Source organism: Bombus vosnesenskii, unplaced genomic scaffold, assembly GCF_011952255.1.
Source record: "Bombus vosnesenskii isolate JDL3184/JDL3185 unplaced genomic scaffold, Bvos_JDL3184-5_v1.1 scf7180000013315, whole genome shotgun sequence".
NCBI lineage: Eukaryota > Metazoa > Arthropoda > Insecta > Hymenoptera > Apidae > Bombus > Bombus vosnesenskii.
In genome coordinates, this window is record NW_022882961.1 from 1,282,180 (window position 1) to 1,298,945 (window position 16,766).

The 16,766-nt window shown below is 44.0% G+C and overlaps 1 protein-coding gene across 5 annotated transcripts in view; it reads left to right on the forward strand.

Moving 5' to 3' along the window:
• The window catches only part of LOC117235299 (probable JmjC domain-containing histone demethylation protein 2C), a 232,455-nt gene that overhangs the window by 60,040 nt on the left and 155,649 nt on the right, over positions 1-16,766 (forward strand). For all 5 annotated transcript variants that reach the window (XM_033497179.1, XM_033497183.1, XM_033497182.1 and 2 more), the window contains exon 7: positions 8,668-8,767. In XM_033497179.1, the coding sequence (XP_033353070.1) occupies positions 8,668-8,767 (100 nt within the window). The remainder of the gene's footprint in view (positions 1-8,667; positions 8,768-16,766) is intronic.

Below are 16,766 nucleotides of genomic sequence, written 5' to 3' on the forward strand. Positions count from 1 at the left end.
TCGCTACGGGAAATTGTACTGTCAAATGGTTTGCTGTTCGATCCAAAGTTTCATGACATAACGATCGCTCTGCTTTATGCCGAGGTAATTCGAGTCTCTAAAAGCTGATACATACGCTTGAAATTCATTTACCGAACGTCTCTCGTAAAGCCAGAAATCGGAGAGACTGTACGCTTGGTTATAGGAGGCTGAAACTGGGCTGGTGGAAAGAGAAAGCTATAATAGAAGATAGGAGACCGAGAAAAGAGGAAGAGGAAAAGGCCGAGAGTTTATCGGGTATGCATCAACGAGCCACGTTCGCAATATTATCGTCGGTCGCGTGACGCTCCCGGTTTTCGAAGGCGGCTGCTCGTTGCCTAGGGTCTCGAGATGGGGGTCGTAGCAACGGAACGGAATGGAACGGAACGGGATGGAACGGATAAGGGAGAGAAGGGCGGCGAGGGAGGAGGTAGTAGGATCGGAAGGTTGGACCGGGAGAGTGAAACGGTAAAGAGGGGAAAGAGGGGAAAGGTGGTCCGGCAAGGAAAGCAAGGGAACGCGAGGAGGGAGTGGCGGCGGATCGGGTGATCGGGCGTCGGTGTGTCGTAGGCCGGGAGCGGAGACAGTGAGCGGGAGCGGGCGTCGGAGCCGTGGGCAGAAACGCGTAGTGGGGGAGAGAGGATTCCACGAAGCTCGCGGAGCACCAGTAGACGGCAGCACTGCGGGCCGCGCGTATCGCAGTTCGTGTCTGATCGTCTGCGCGCTTTTGTCTCTACACTTGTCGACTTGCCGTCGTCGTCTCGAGGGTGAACGTGCCCCCACCCTCGCGGCTTATCCCACCCCAAAGATTTTCTATTATTGCCGTCGTGTCGTATCGGCGCGTACGGGTAGTGACGCTTTCGTGCCGGCGCTTTATCCGTTGGTTCCGTGCTTTTTCCCTGGTTCCCGACTATGATTCAGCCGGAAATAGGAAGTGTTTGTTAATCGCTGATTCGGAAACACGAGGAGGGTGCGCAATAAACCACAGGAGAAAACCGATCGAGAGAATTGCATCCAGGAATAGATTGATAATTAGATAGAGATAGATAGATAGATAGATAGATAGAGAGAGAGAGTGAGAGAAAGAGAGGAAAGGAAGAAAGAGGTGATACTGCGAAAGACCGTCGGAGCCCTCTGGTTCGGGAAGAAGATCAACGATTGACGCGGTGTCGCGATTCGCGATCGCCTTGCCGTGAAGTTTGCTACGCGTCCTTGGCACGCGAACGTCGTGTCTAGAGTCGGATGAAAATTCCACCGGCTCCCGGTTCGTTGGACGAATGATGGGCGGGGGCTGAAGTTTATCGGAGACGAGGATTTTGTTTGATCATCCCGGTTTAACTTGACTGCCGGCCGCTCTTCCCTCGTCGAGTTTGACACAGTTGTGTTGTTTGAAGCGCGTCTACGAGACAAGAACCAGCCATATTTGACGCGGATGCTCTCACGTTATTCTCTGGAATTCAAAGTTATTCGGCTCGTGTTCGAAAACGGTGGTGTGTAATGTATATGTGCTTTCGAATCGCGATAAATCCGTTCGCGGAGACGCGCGTGAAAGAAATTGTGATTTACGCGATAGATGCGAGTTGCGAGTGAAATGCGCCTCGAATTGGCAACATTCCCAGACGCAGTGCTCCCTAACGATGCCGCCGCGTTTCTAACCGACTACGATACGCCGTCCGAACGTTTTAAACGGAATTTACCAATTATTTCGAGCTCGATCTTCCGAGCATCCCAGAGCTAAACGCGTCGCGCGGAATCGTCAAATATTTCGAGAATATTTCGATCCTCTCTCGTGAAGTATCACAGTGTCGTCGCATCGCAGCCAAACGGATTGAGAGATCCTATCGATATGTGAGGCTCGTAACCAGTATCGATTCGATCGATGTCGACAAGTAGCCGCTTCGAAGGCCGAGTGAACCGAGGGAATGATCGTCACAGTGAAGATACACGTCGCATTTTGAGCGTGCAGGATTTTAACGTTTAGAATCGTGATACAGCCGGTGGTGTATATATACGTATATATGTATATAGATATATATGTATATGTATATGCACGTATACGATACATGTATATCGGTTTCTCGTGGCGCGTGACGCGCGATTTTTAATTCTAACCCCGGCGCTCGATGAATGATTGTGTGCTGTGTCAAGTAAAGTGAAAGTCAAACGCAACGGACGGCCATTTTTCATGGATAAACGTGCAGCACGGTGACCGGCTCGAACTGGTTTCAATTCCACGGCTCCAGCGCCACGAGACGTAAGTGTTCCATCGCTAAAGATCCACTCTGATTGCCACCTCCGCCTTTAATGGCGGAGTTAATACGATTTCCTTATCAACCCGCGAAGAAAATAGAACGTGATTCAGTGATTCTACAGCATTATACGTGTTAGCCCAACAGTCGGAGCGTTTCACGCAAACCTTCCATTTTTCATCTTCGAAATTTCCATTATAGCTGTACGCGTTATAGTACGTTTGCCGTAACTATAAATCGAGTTTCGTCGCGATAAACTTCGTTGTATCGGGAATATCAAAAGGTAGTTTGCAGCGTTCGATTCCATACACGTCGCGGATATTAAACAACGTAAATTCGTAATTTGTCGCTCGTGCGTTTCCTTCAAAGCAGAGTGTAGATGGTCACCAGTTCGAATTTACAGCTTTGTGCCTCGAATTCTCCGGAAACTGCTGTTCTCGTTAAATCGCGTCCGATCTCGATCGCTTTGAATTTTAATCCCCTGTATCTGTTTGTTTTAACGCCATTAAATTTAGGAGGATAAACAACGACGCGGACGTTCAATTTTTCAGAAGGCACCGAAAATATACGCGAGAAAGAATAAAGGTCCTTGACTCCCGGCGAATTCGATTATTGCTCCCTACGTTTTTTCGTCCAATTCTTCTTTTATTTGCGCGTACACGCGTAACGTGATTAACGTGTCCGGTAAGTGACAGAACGCAAAGCTCAACCAGGAGAGAGCAAATCGTTAGCTATCGAAACTTCCTTTCGTTTATATGGCGAGGAAATACTCTTAGAAGAAAGTATAGACACTTTTCTCGTAACTTTCGAAAGGAACGACTTTGAAATTCTGTCGACTGTGTACTTGAGATACGGCAGACACTTAGCGTGCCTTTGGATAATGTATGCGAACTTATAAGCTGGTAAAACTCATGGAAACCGATGTCGTTCAAGAACGACGTTTTCGCATCGATTCGAACAGAATTGCGCAAATGCTTGTTGACTAATCCTTTTGCAAGCCCTATTTACGATAATTATTCGAAGTGAGGTTATCTTTTATCAGGTTGAATTAACACGTCCACTGGGTACGAGGCGAATTCTTTTCGGTTATGTTTACAGCGCCAACTTCAGAGTGCACTATTAGAAATCAGAAAATTTGATAATAAACGGACAAGTACTGTAAAATTATTTGTTAACGTGCAGCATTGTAGCTTGTGAAAGTTAATTAGCCGAACGGGTGCAAAGATATAAAACGGATAGTAGTTGGTGAAACGAATGAAAAAATGTTCGATATGACACACATGTACCTACATAAAAGTCCTAATCAAAATGTCCTAACCACAAACCTGACACGAAAGAGATTCGGCGACAAAGAGGCTCTAATTGAAAGGAGATATACAGAGCGAAATAGGATCGATCTGAGGGAAAAATTCGAGAGCCCTTTCCCTTATTCACGCGTGTAGAAACTTTTGAGCGATGGTGTACGCGAGATCCTTTATGTACGCGTGTAGAAAAGAGAGTGAAACAGAGCGAGCAAAGAGGAGCGCGGATACGGCAAGAGAAGGAAGAAAAGCAAGAGACGGTGGCAGGAGGGAAAAGGGTGGGTGTATGGGTGGACGAGCGAGCCTGCAGAGAAAGAGAGACGAATGGAAGGGAAAATGAATTCTCGTTGGCAGTCAGATAACCCGGTACGATCGATCGGAATATCTGCCGGTCCGTTGGCGTTACACACACCGCTTACATAGAAACGCGCTTATATATAGAACATCGGCCATGTGCCGAGAGACGAGCGCCGCGCGCATACGTAGATACTCGTACATATGTACGAATGTCTACATAAACGCGTCTGCGACTCTTTGCGAACGACGGGAACGCGTGTACTATGCATGAATGCGTATACAGGGTGGCTCGATTTAACCGCGCTACCACTTTTCAAAGAACCGCCGTGAAACGTAACTTTTTCGCCAGCACTTGCTGAATTAGCTTTTTTCTTCTCTCCTCTTCTCATTCTTTTTCTCTTTTTTTCTATGTGTGTTTTTTATACTGTTCAGCTCGTATTTTTCAAGAGTCCCGGGCCAACGACGAGGAAACAAGCTTCTAGATTTTAAATTGCAGATCTTAAAAATAGATAATCAACCCGCCATATTTTGTAGAAAGAAAAACAACCGTGGCTCTAACTTGGATATTACGACGATCGATATTTCTGAAATATTCAATGAAATATGTTTAGCCGCAAGATCAAATAGGAAGGGAATTTTGTTTAAGTAGAATCGATCGTCGGTATTTTAAGGTTGAATATTGCTTTCCCGTAAAACGCAAAAATATCACTTCTTCATATTTTTCTTTCATGGTCGTCGTGTAATTTGGTTATAGATTCTTATCAAAAGGAGCAACAGAGGTATAAAATATTTATCAATAGATTCGTCCAAAATTTAGTTGTGAGCGCAATCTTTCGAAAAGGCAAAAAGATTACTGTTTCATCGGTAGGTAGCGTGTAACTTTATTATTTATTATTATTTCAGCGAAAAATCCTGAATTAACGATCGTTTCCAACTTGCGAATCGAAGATGACTCCTGTTTTGTCGTCTCTCGAAATCACTCCGCTTTGCTACGAATAGCAACGTTCAGTCATATTTAATCGGCCGCTATTGCATACCTGACAGTCGTATTCCCAGATTCCTCTTTCAGACATCGGCTGCCCGACAATTATTCATAAGCGTAAAATTTGTCTCTGAGGGTGAATTTATGAGAAGTTAGACTATCCGCCAAGTCAGAGGTCAATCGATCGACTAAATGGCTGAACGAATAGATCGAAGCAGAGGGGAAATATCCGAGGAATTAGCGAGCAAATATTCGCACGTTGCTCGTTCGTCTGGAAACTTTGAGCGAACCAAATTTCTCAACGATCCAATCGAGCAAGGCTCGGATAGCGGTGTGCTAATGGACGTGAATACGCGGCTGTTATCAGTCGTTGTCACTTATCACTCGTCAAGGTACGCGAATCGAACAGACGGATCCCTCCTGACTGTCAATACCTCGCCGAGATACTTGACTTGTATGTGAGTCAAGTATGCGCATAGATAAAACGAGTCACGTCGACCGTATCTCTCTTACGGCGGTTGCTGTCGCATGTCAAAGTCGCGTAAACGATACGCCCTGTTACGTGAATTCGTTCACGATCGCATAATGCTTTCTTCAATGGCGACTGTCTTTCATATTCCGTATCTACCACCGTTTTAGATTGGTTCGATGTCTTTGGTACCTTCCAATGAACCGGCCAGCTATCTCGCAGAAAGGCGAAACATAGACAGTAGTAACACATTTTTGGTGAATCGTGCGCAAGGATAACGAAGAAAAGTGCGAGGAAAAGATGAAAACAGGCGAGGAAATTGATCGAGATTTCTGGATAGGATAAAATGGCGAGTATACCGCGAACGAAGGGGGGTCGACAGCATGGGTGGACCAGTTTACAGGCAGGAAAGAGCAACCGGTATCCAGAGAACCGGTTGGCCACGATAGTAGGCGGTAAAAATCGGTAAACAAGCGAGCTGGCTAGCTTTATCGCGCCACCCTTCGTGTCCGCATACGTTATCGATCAAAAGTTTGGCTATAGTCTTGGTGTATCGTGAAACGATGCAAAACTGAAATACGAACGTTGGATCGTTCTCCGAGTTTGAGTTTTCGTAGAAATTCATGAACAAAATGAAAGATGTTCGGTGTAGATCGTAAAAGTCTTTCCTCGCAAATTCAACTCTTACGTTATCGAAGCTGGTCCGTACTATTCGTTAGTAGGGTCGATATTCTCGGCTGGCTACGCCAATGCATATTTGCGCGCTGATCTTTTCCAGTTACATAGGTAACCACTTAAGCAGCGCCAGACTGTTCCCGTGCACACGCGCACATACGTACGTCCGATCATCGCACACACAGCTTCGACTTTCCGTGTCGCCATTAATTAGATTAGCATATGCCGGAAAAAGGTGCTATCCGCTTATATCCGCCTGCGGCAACGATATCACTAGCAACAGCGGAGGTTGCTCGGTGCGTTAATGGCATTATGGGATCATCCGTGAGGCGACCGTAACGCTCTGCCCAGACTGCATATCCTTCGACCACTACACGACCCTGTTACAGTAATTGCGCGATGTTCCTACCATACGTTTATCGTTATCGAATATCTAAACGTATCCACGAACGCTCTTCACCGTCTTTTAAATTTTGTAGACGATCGCTTTTACGAGAAATTTCAACGCCAAGCTTCTACGTATCATGGAAATTTATTTATCGGAAGAAAACTTTGGTTATTCGCTGCTATCCGAATACGGTTACTTGTATTTTCACTATCATCGTGATAACAGGTAAATCGTAATTAAACACTCGAGCGTCCCATGCTAAAGGCTACGTGTAAATCATGCTCCTAGTCCAGTGATACAGACTCTGATGGATATTCGTCGGTTTCGTCGGTGGAATCGATTAGGTTGCTCGCGTGCGAGTAACGAGCGAGTCGATACGATCTTCGGTGGGCGTATTTCTAACGAGTCTCGCCGCGACGAAACATTAATAATTCGGTCGTGCGAGATTCCTCGGTCGGCCCACTTATTCCGCATTCCTGGTGCGGATATCGAAGGAAGCCGAAGCTACGCCACTGGCGCTGCAACAGCGACACAAAGCCCGGAGCGACGGCGCAAACTATTTATTTCATGAGCTTCCCCCGTGTAGACGACCGCCTCCCCTTTTAATGCTTGCCTGTGTGTACACGAGTTGTAGATCAGCCGGCCGTGGCTACATAAGGGGAAGCGGTCGGTATGTGAGGAAGGTACATACATACACACGAGACTACATAAGGGCCACATAATGTGCGTGGCCATGTGCATCCGGCGGAATGCGACGGCCTAGGTGAAATGCCTGGTCCCGTGCCAGAGACTTTAACCTCGATTCACAATAAAACAGGCTGGAGTCTTCTTTTCTGGCACTCAGACTAGAGGAGGTCGCGACCTGTCCTCTCACTTTTTCAACCGCGTTACCAGAGGGACCGAGTTGCGCCAGAAAAAAGGATTATAAGGCACGTCCTTTCTGGTACTCGCGAATATTTTTTTACCCGTTTGTCGTGTGTTTGCGAGCATGTTGCTGAAATATACAGTTGGTCGTAAAAGCGTTCAAACACGTTGCATATTTAGATTTACGTTTTACTGGAAATTGTGAAACAGCATAATCGATGTTAGCGAGATGGTCGAATGATGGTGAAATTGGGAAACTGGTGAATTTCGCGAAACTACGAATGCTCTTCGAACGCTTAAACTCGTATCAGATCGATGGATAACTTCCGATGGAATCCGACAGAATGCACGTCGTTCGAAACTCCGCTTAGTTTATTCGCTGTTCAGAGCGTCTTATCGGGAGTATCTCTTCGGAGGCAATTCCCCATCACCTTTTCGTATATTCATGACCGATACTGGCTTTTAATTTCTCTCGAGGCGTCTCCACCACTCTTGCAGCTTGTTCCTCAAGAATATTCACCGACCGATAATCCAGCCGCGTATCCTTTCCACGCTCGTAAATTCGCCTACGTCTCGCCTTCTTTCGTGTTTCCTTCTTCGCGCAGCGTACCCGGTGGCCCCTTTACACCGCCATTGTATAGCGTGACCCAAACAAACGAGACTTCTATAAATTCACGAATCTTTACCATTGTTTGGCGAAAATAATACCAAAGTTCACGCTACGCGAGCGTCGAGATTTTATTTGAAATAATTACAATGACTTTCGAGTAGTTTGATATTCCGGTGCTGTACAGGGTGCCCCGAACAATCAAAATTTCTTCTATAAATATTCACGTTTGTTCGACGAAAATTAGTCTGCGTACGTTTATGCGAGTTCATATTTTCGTGAATACTGTAGATAGACGTTTGTTTTACAGATTAAACAATATTTCTTATCATTTATAATAAGTAATAAATATCGCACTTTGAAAATTTCGTAACTGTTTGAACCATCTTATAATACTGTCCATCTGTAAATTTCCCGTAAACGCGTAAAAGTCTATGGTGTTTTAATAATAAAATTAACCTATGTGCACCTATTTGCATTCTACCCGGATCACCCAGTATACGGAACGGCGTGGCGGCGTTTATCTCTAGTGCCGTCCACGCTGTCGCGTTTATCTACGGTAATAAATGCGCCAGTTGAACAAAGACGCGGACCGCCTGCACCCCGTTTATTCGCAACCCTGTCCAAGTTAGCCTTCGAGTGCCGTCGCGTGACTTTACGAGTGACAACAAAGGGGCCAGACTGACGTTACTATCATACATCCGTAGGGAAATACAGACGTAGTAAAGAAGTCAAGTGTTCTCGAACCGTACTTTCGTTTTTAGCGTTATTTTAGAAACTGCCTGGCAAAAGCAAATCTATTTCGCTTGTATTTCAGCCGCGACCTGGAAGAAGACCCCGAGGACGTCCAGGAAACGCCGCACAACTGCAAACTACTCCTAGGATACAGAGCCCAATCTCGCAGCATCTGGAAAAAGGTAAGAACGCTAATTACATTGTCGTATACGCAGGTGTAGCTCTAATTATCTATCTGCATCTGCGTTAGTTGTTACAAGTACAGTGAAATCTCCATATTCGCGAACATAGATCACGTAGCCTATATATCTACGGCAGAATTTAATTCATCAATCGGTGAAAAATACTGATGAAAATATCCGATGATAAAATAGTTTCTCGTTAGAAGAATCATTTGCTACCGGCGATGCTGGCTTTTCTGCAGCGCTCATATAATTTTCAGGATTGAGAATTCTCGATTGAAAGCTTTCCGTTCAATTTTTCAGAACCACGGCTTAAATCGGTGAAACTAATTCTGAACTTGGGGTAGGTAAAACCGCGAATACGGAGGTTTCACTGTATACCGAATTCGATGCAAGGCGCCCCAAATTAGTTACAATTTGCACAATTTTTCTATACTATCGCCCAAGCTGTCAACCCTTTCATATTTATATTAAAAAAGAGTCTAACTTCCTCGTTGGACTCGAATCGCCATATAAAAATTCCAACGTGATGTACCACGCAATAACTCAGCTTTGGCGACCGGAGAAAAGGCAAATATTTCATCGCCAGGCAAATATTTCATCTGCGAACAATCAGTACGAGAGGAGAATAATAGAGCAAAACCTCGTTCTAACGCGTGGGCTATATCTATCTTACGGTTGATGAAGGGAGGTCGGATAGGGTCGTACTTAATAGGGCACGACCGAGCGAGCCACTCAAAGGTCGGACAAGAAGGTTTCCGACGATAGGATCGAGCATTGGGCTCATTGATTAAACCAGTGTGAGAAAAGGAGAAAAAGAGAGAGAGAGAGAAAGAGAGAGGCGAACCCATGTGGAATTAGGGCCGCCTTAAAGTGCATCGTCTCTCTAGGGACAGAGACTGCGCTGTAGAGGACAGGGTATAGAAAAAGAGCAGACTGTGAAAGGGAAAGAAGAAGTTAAGGGCGGAGCGGAAGAAGAGGGGTAAAAAAGAAAGCTTGGGTGGGAAGGATGGAAAAGATATCTGGGTAGGCAGGGAGGCGCGCCAAGGGGAATAAATGATTCGAAGAACCAAGAAGAACCGGTCCACAAACAAAAGACTCGTTGCCTGGTCTGGTTGAATCTCTTCTGGTTTTAAGGGGCGGGGGGAGATGGAAAGAATCGTAGCTCGTACGAGGGATTTCACGCAGGAAGGAAGTGCTGACTCTGAAGCGAAAGAGGGTGCTGATGTTGATGGAACTGCGGGATTTTCAAGCTTTGTCCGAAAACGAACACTCAACGTCAGAGCTATCGGATTGGTCGCAACGATGTAACGACGATTGTAATTTTTCGTAGAAATTTTACCATAGCTTTTCGATAGCGTAGCTTTTTTTCAGGATTCCAATGATTTTTTAAATAAAATTCCTGGATGAGAATGGAACATCAATCGGGTAATTATTGAAATGAAATCGAGAAATTGGCAGAAAGTAGAGTTGAAATCAATCTGGTTGCCCGTATATTCTGACTCTGGCAAATTAATTTTATCTGCCCGGAGAAATCCAATCACGCATCGAATCATTTCAATTTCTAAATATCTGACTAATTTTAGACGTTGCCAATGAATTAAACCCGATTTATGCTTAAATACCGGAGTATTTACTTTCGAATTCTCGGTCGTTCGGCGAACGCCTGAATAATTGAGACGCTGCCCCGTATTGGAAATGTCAAATTTTAACGAGCAAGTCACATTCGCGGAGAGAAATTTCAGCTATAATCCGATTTTCTACGTTGCATTGCGCTTCAATTACGGAGCCGGCATATTCATCGGCGACAGTTGGTTCTCCGCAATGGCATTTGCTCTAGGAAATTAACGAAAGACCGCGTGATTCGACAGAGAGAAACTATTCTTGGCATGCTTTGGCAAGCCTGCCATTCGCAAATTTTATTTCCAGACCCGTTCTCGTCCGATAGTTCCTTAATTGACAAAATTATTTCATTAATTCGCCAATTATTCCACGCCAAAATCATATCGGCCATTGGCCACTCGAGGCGATTCGGCAATCAGTTTTACTCTAGTCGATTAATTCGCTGCTATTCTGCGCTTGGTCGTTAAGTTTCTTTGCTAAAAATATAAAAGATACACAATACGCGTTATATCAACGATATGGGGCGTGACTTTCGCTAATTCGCTGTTTCCATCAAGAAGCTATGATTCTTCTCGTAGCTTCAGTAGCTTGAAAAAAGAAATTCAATAGCTTGGAATTTCTTTTTTAAGTGATAAATTCGCAACAGAAATTAGTAATGAATATTAACATTCATACGCTAGTAATTAACAATGGTATGCCATCGGCATTCGTCACGTCGTTAACAGAACACGTTTTCCGATTTCGTGTTGATCAGAGGGAAGTGGATAGCTGTCGTCGAGTTAGAAATCGTGAGTGCATCACTCTTCTTTTCTTTTCTCTGCACAGGCAGCAGGAAGTCGAAAGAGAAGCGAGTGCATCGCAAAAGTCCCCTTACGTCATCGGACAGATATAGCCGTCGCGATTGCTTCTCTATTTCTCGTTTCATCCTCGTTTCCTGTATGTCCACTCGAGCCTCTAGAGCCTAGAGTCTAGACCTAGAGTCTAGAGTATGCCTACTTGGCCGTGCGCAAGATCGCCTGTAAACCTCTCGAAAGCGTAAAGCATCGATGCGAAAAGTTGGTCGCGTGTTCCACAATCCCGTTCTGTGGGATTCCCCGTGATTTTTCAATTTCTCCGCGGAGAAAGATTAATAGCACGACAATGGAAATATATTAGACACGTGCGTTCTATCGAAATGTGCAATCTGCGTTCGATCGAAAGTCGGAGATTACGTAGAGTGGGTCACGAAAGTATTCGAACACTCGTAGAAACTTTTTATGGATATATTATGTGCGTTACACGAAACGGATCTGAAAATGTATGCAATCGCTCACAGATCTGAAAATCACAGAAATCATTAAGATACGTAAACGTTTAATTAGATATTATTAGTAAGTCAGAAAATTTGGCGAGATCAGCTTTAGCGCTAATTATACGTTTGAGATTGCTATTCTAATTTTTTACTAAATATATTCCGACACACACGTGTGTCTACGTCAAATTATACCAACGTACGATAATCGTGTCTCGCGCTAACTAAATTTCAAGAAGTTTCGTATACGATGCATAATACGTTTATAAGAATAATTTCGTGAATCATTGGACGTTTAGACGCGTTCGCGATCGATCGAAAGCTCGCGATTACGTATTCTCCGAGGGAGAAAAGAGAAAACTACGCGGAGAACGATAATTCTCGGTGTTCTAGAGAAATAGAAAACGTCCGAAGGAAGATCCGGAGCATCGGTTTCGATTCTGCCGCCGCGTGGAAAGCAAAGAAATTTATGCGGTCGTTCTGGGAACTTATCCAGTGTTTCACGAGCAAAGATTCAAAGCCACGATCTTTCTTTCTGCGAGGTACGAGGTAGAGGCACGCGCTAATAAAGTAACGAGGGCTCCTTTGAAGTGGGGCCTGCGTCGCTGTAATTCCTCGCTTCGTCTCGACCAACTTCTCTTTTCTCCCCTTTTTCTCCCTCCGCCTCCCTCCGAAAATAAACGCATCGCATAAAACGCGAACCGGATGACACGTTGCTGAAAATACAACTACGAGACACTGTCAGCTCTCTCTCTCTCTCTCTCTCTCTCTCTCTGCATCGGACGATGATACTTCGTAGTAATAGCGAGCAAAAACCGGGGGTGGAATGGAATTCTTCTCTATTTCGGCCCGAGGAAAATCCACGTCGCGTAAATATTTTAGAAGAGAAACTCAAAAGAAAATGGAGGAAAGAAGAGTAGATACGCTGTACGTGAAAATATCATGCGTTAATTAGCGAAACGTGTGTCGTTGAAAATTTTATCTGTGAAAGTTGCAATATCGAGATGAAAAACATTGTGTATATCGGGGTGGTAAAAGCGCGATACAACGCGACGGAATATAATTCAAAGACTGTACTATTCTAAATTCCAGGCATTCTCTATTTCAGAATCTCTTTCATTGTATTCGTGCAAACTCCGCATAGTCTGTGTACAGTCTCGAAACTTTGGATAGTCGTGCCAGTCTCAAGTTGCTCGGTCGATTCACGTATCTCTGACACTTGAAACTCAGTTACTCGATAGAAACAATCGTCAAAAATTCCCGTTCCCACATTACCGATAATTAAAAAATAATTCCTTGTTTCTTCCTCCTAATTAGCAGATCACCGAACACGAGGAATTTAATATTTCAACAGCGCATGCATAACAAAGGCAACTTCCGTAGTAAAAATACCGTGACACATTAATCACGGAATTCTCAACGATTCTAACAAGTTCAGAAATTAATTTCCCTCGTTACGGAAATACTTTTCGTTTGATCGACGATCGTTTGCGCAAAATGCGGTGAATGCAGTTCCACTAAAAAAAACTAAAAAAAAAAAAAAAAAAAAAAAATGGGTGCAAGTTTAGTAAAAAATATACATGGAGCGAGGAGATTGTACGAGAATGAGATTGATAGCAGTGGTTACTGGTTGTAATACGTACGACTCGCTTGGCAGCTTACCAATCCTGGTTGCAAAGACGTCGACACTTGTTTTTTCTTCTTTCTTTCCTCGTCTGCCAACTTCTCAAAGTCGAGTCCCTCGTCCGACAGTCCTCGCTCGAGCAAGAAGAAACGTCGCTCTATAAGTCTTCAAAGAGCGAACCGTGAGAAAGGTGGGCTACTCCTGGGAACATAGTAAATCGAGATTTATTGAGAATCGAACGAGCGAAAGACGTGTTCGTTAGAGACGACTCCCTCTACGGTTACGAGATCGTGAAACGTATTCGAATCGGTGATTTCCTTCTTCTATTGATACAAAAGTAGCGAGAGAATCCGATTAACGAACGACTGCGATGTATAGAGGAGGCTCGCAGAGGTGTTCCATCGTTCGTAAATATCATTTATGAATGTATTATGTTCGTTATACGAAATTACATGGACTTATTATGTATATTTTGCAATTTTATTACCAACTTTTACTTTTAAAATTTTACCACGAAATTTCCACTTGACAGTTTTCCATGGCAAATATTTAAATATTTCCACGAGACAGATTTCTCGCAGCTGTTCATCGTTCTGATTGCACAACCCTTCATTTCCCTTGATTTCAAAATCTAGCTATTATAATATACGAGAATGCGTTAAGACGATCAATTACTCGTCGACCGGTGGAGTAATCGTTCGAAAGTTTAGGAGAACGATGTAGGTACAGTCGCAACGAGGACACACTGCAAACGGCAGATTAAAGTATCGTTGAACAGCACGTGGGCGGTCTGTCGTATTCCCGTAGTATATGCATTTAACATTAGGCGCGCGGCGTATGCACGAATTGCAAGCTAGTCGAACCACATGTCGACAAGGCCGCATCTGGCGGCCAATGAACGGCGTGTAGCCTGTAAATGGCCTGGAAAAAGCTGGTATCACTGTCTGGTCGAAATACCTCACGTTTCCGACCCGATACTAACCAGCCTAATTAGCCACCAGACTACGCATCTCCGAATTCCCAAATGTGTCCTATTCATTCAACGATAAAGCGAATAGAATATGAAACATAAATTGTGCTCCATAATTGAAGAGTTCGCAACGATAAGGAGAGTTTGCAGCTTCGATATTTCATATTCGAAAGATTTGCATCGAAAAGCGCGAAAGTTTATTACTGCGCACGTTAGTCGACTATGAATTTATGATGCGTTTGAAAGAGTGATTCGATTTTGATTGATTTCGAATTGATTTCTTCTTTCTTTCTCCTTTTCTTCTTTTCTGTTCTTTCGAATTACTGGAAAATGGAAATTACAAGTTTCAATTGTCGCGAGGAATTCTCGTATGAAATCTCGCATCGAAAAAGAAAAAAGAAAAGAGGTTTGTTCGGAGATTGAGGGGAAAAAGTGGATCGTTCGGTTTTTCGCGTTTTAATTCACCGTTCCGAAGCGGAAAATCGCTGGGCGACGAGGCTGCGCGTAGGAAACGTCGTTCGACGAATGCATAATTTCGAGATCGATATCGGCTGTGTTGGCATACGCGTTCACGTATGCGCAGTTGCGCAACACCACGGACAGCCGCGGAACAGCAGGGGAAAGGGAGAGAGGTTTTGCATCGCTTGACCCGAATGGACACCGATCGCACATCGTCACACAGTATATACGAGACGAGCCACGACTTTTGAATGAATCCACAGTCACCTACTAGGTGACTCATCCATCGTCGATCGTGTTGTTCGTGTGTGACGATCCATCGCGCATGCGCATGACACCTTCTCCTTCCTGACTATGTTGTATTAGGTCGTGACATATGGAATGTTCGATCTCCTTTCTCGGAATAGATGTGTCTTTATTTTTCATCCGTAAGTAAGTTCATTCATCTCTATAGCCTTGCAATCTTTCGAAAAATATTTTCAAAAAATCTCGTTCCCTCGAAATCGAGTTCTTCAATTTTTCAATTTGAAATACAAGTAAATACGTATTAGCGTTATTTGTGCAGAATCACCAAGCTTGATTCACACTGGTGATCACAATACGCCCAGATCACGTCAAGTCAGCAAAATCGCTGACACGTAATCCAGTGTGAGCATTGAGAGTAGGCGGTTCGATCGAGTTTCCTAGCGACCGAAATGCCGCACGATTGTCGAAAAGGAACATGGAGCGTTTAATTGAATTTGTACGAAATTACAGCAAACTGCTACGTGATTTCGGTTAGAAAAATTGTTATACGTATGCTTGGAAAACGACGTCGTTTCTCCTTAGAGCGAATAGGAACGAAAGAGACTGCGACGAGATTTGATTGTTTCTGATCGTCTGGTGGGAATGCCTTGGCAAAATTCTACATTCGATTGTGATCTGACCGTACCTTTGACTAGTTTGGCTAGTGTGAATCGTTGCTAAGTTTAGACTCACGAAGGCAAATGACTAATTTCATGTGTATTCATTGTAGCACATTGGGTGTTCATGAATATTCATTGTTGCAAATAGAACGTTGCAGGCCTTGCAATGCTATTTTCGACAAAAGATAAATGAAAGCAAGGAGCATAAATCGACGTTTCAATATAAATCGGACTGCAAGCACGCAACATACTCTTTGATACAATCTAGGTAAAGGATCTGAAATTTCATATGTTGTAACCTAATCTAATATCTTGAATTACTTCGTTTAATTTATGTACAAGTACGTAATGTCTTCCTTTGATCGTTTAAAACAGTCAGAGCACCCGAGTTATCTGCAAATCGAAATTCTTCTTGCGATCGTTAAAACAGTTAACACAATGGCTAGAAACTGCAAGTTATCGAGGAAGAGGAATTGCAACAACCAATAAACAATTCTGGACAGGTTTTATTTGATCTGGATAGGTTTGGTTGGCGCGAACCGTAATTTTCATCGAGCAACCAATCCCGCGGCAGTTAAATTAAAAGCCTGAATTTAATGATGCGGCCGAGTATTGATTTGCAAGGTGAATGCGCACAGCGCTATTTACACGTCCCATTCGCAGTCTCCCACCATTTTTTTCGCCCGACGACGCGCACGAGATTAATTCATCGATCGGCCGGAAATTCTTTTTCCCGCGGATGTCGCGCATCCGATGCAATGTTCCCCGAGGAAATTTCATTACCGGCTATACCAGAAGAAATTTCTTCTGCTCGACTCCGCGCGCGTTTCTGCCGATAATTTCACGCCTGTGGAATCCGCGCGTGCACGATGCTACACGCGATAAATTTTTTACGTCGCTGCGTGTATGTACCGCACGTTCCCTCTTCCGTCGGAATATCCCGCCACATGAAATCTAATTTGTTTGCACGATGAAAAAGAGAAATAATAGATAGGGCAAGAGGGAAAAAATACCTTTCGCGTTTCATCTGGAAAAAGAGAAAAGAATCTAAAAATTGCGGAATTTCCTATTTATTTTATTTAGAGAATAGAGTGCCATTAAATGTGCAAGAAGTTTGAAATACAACA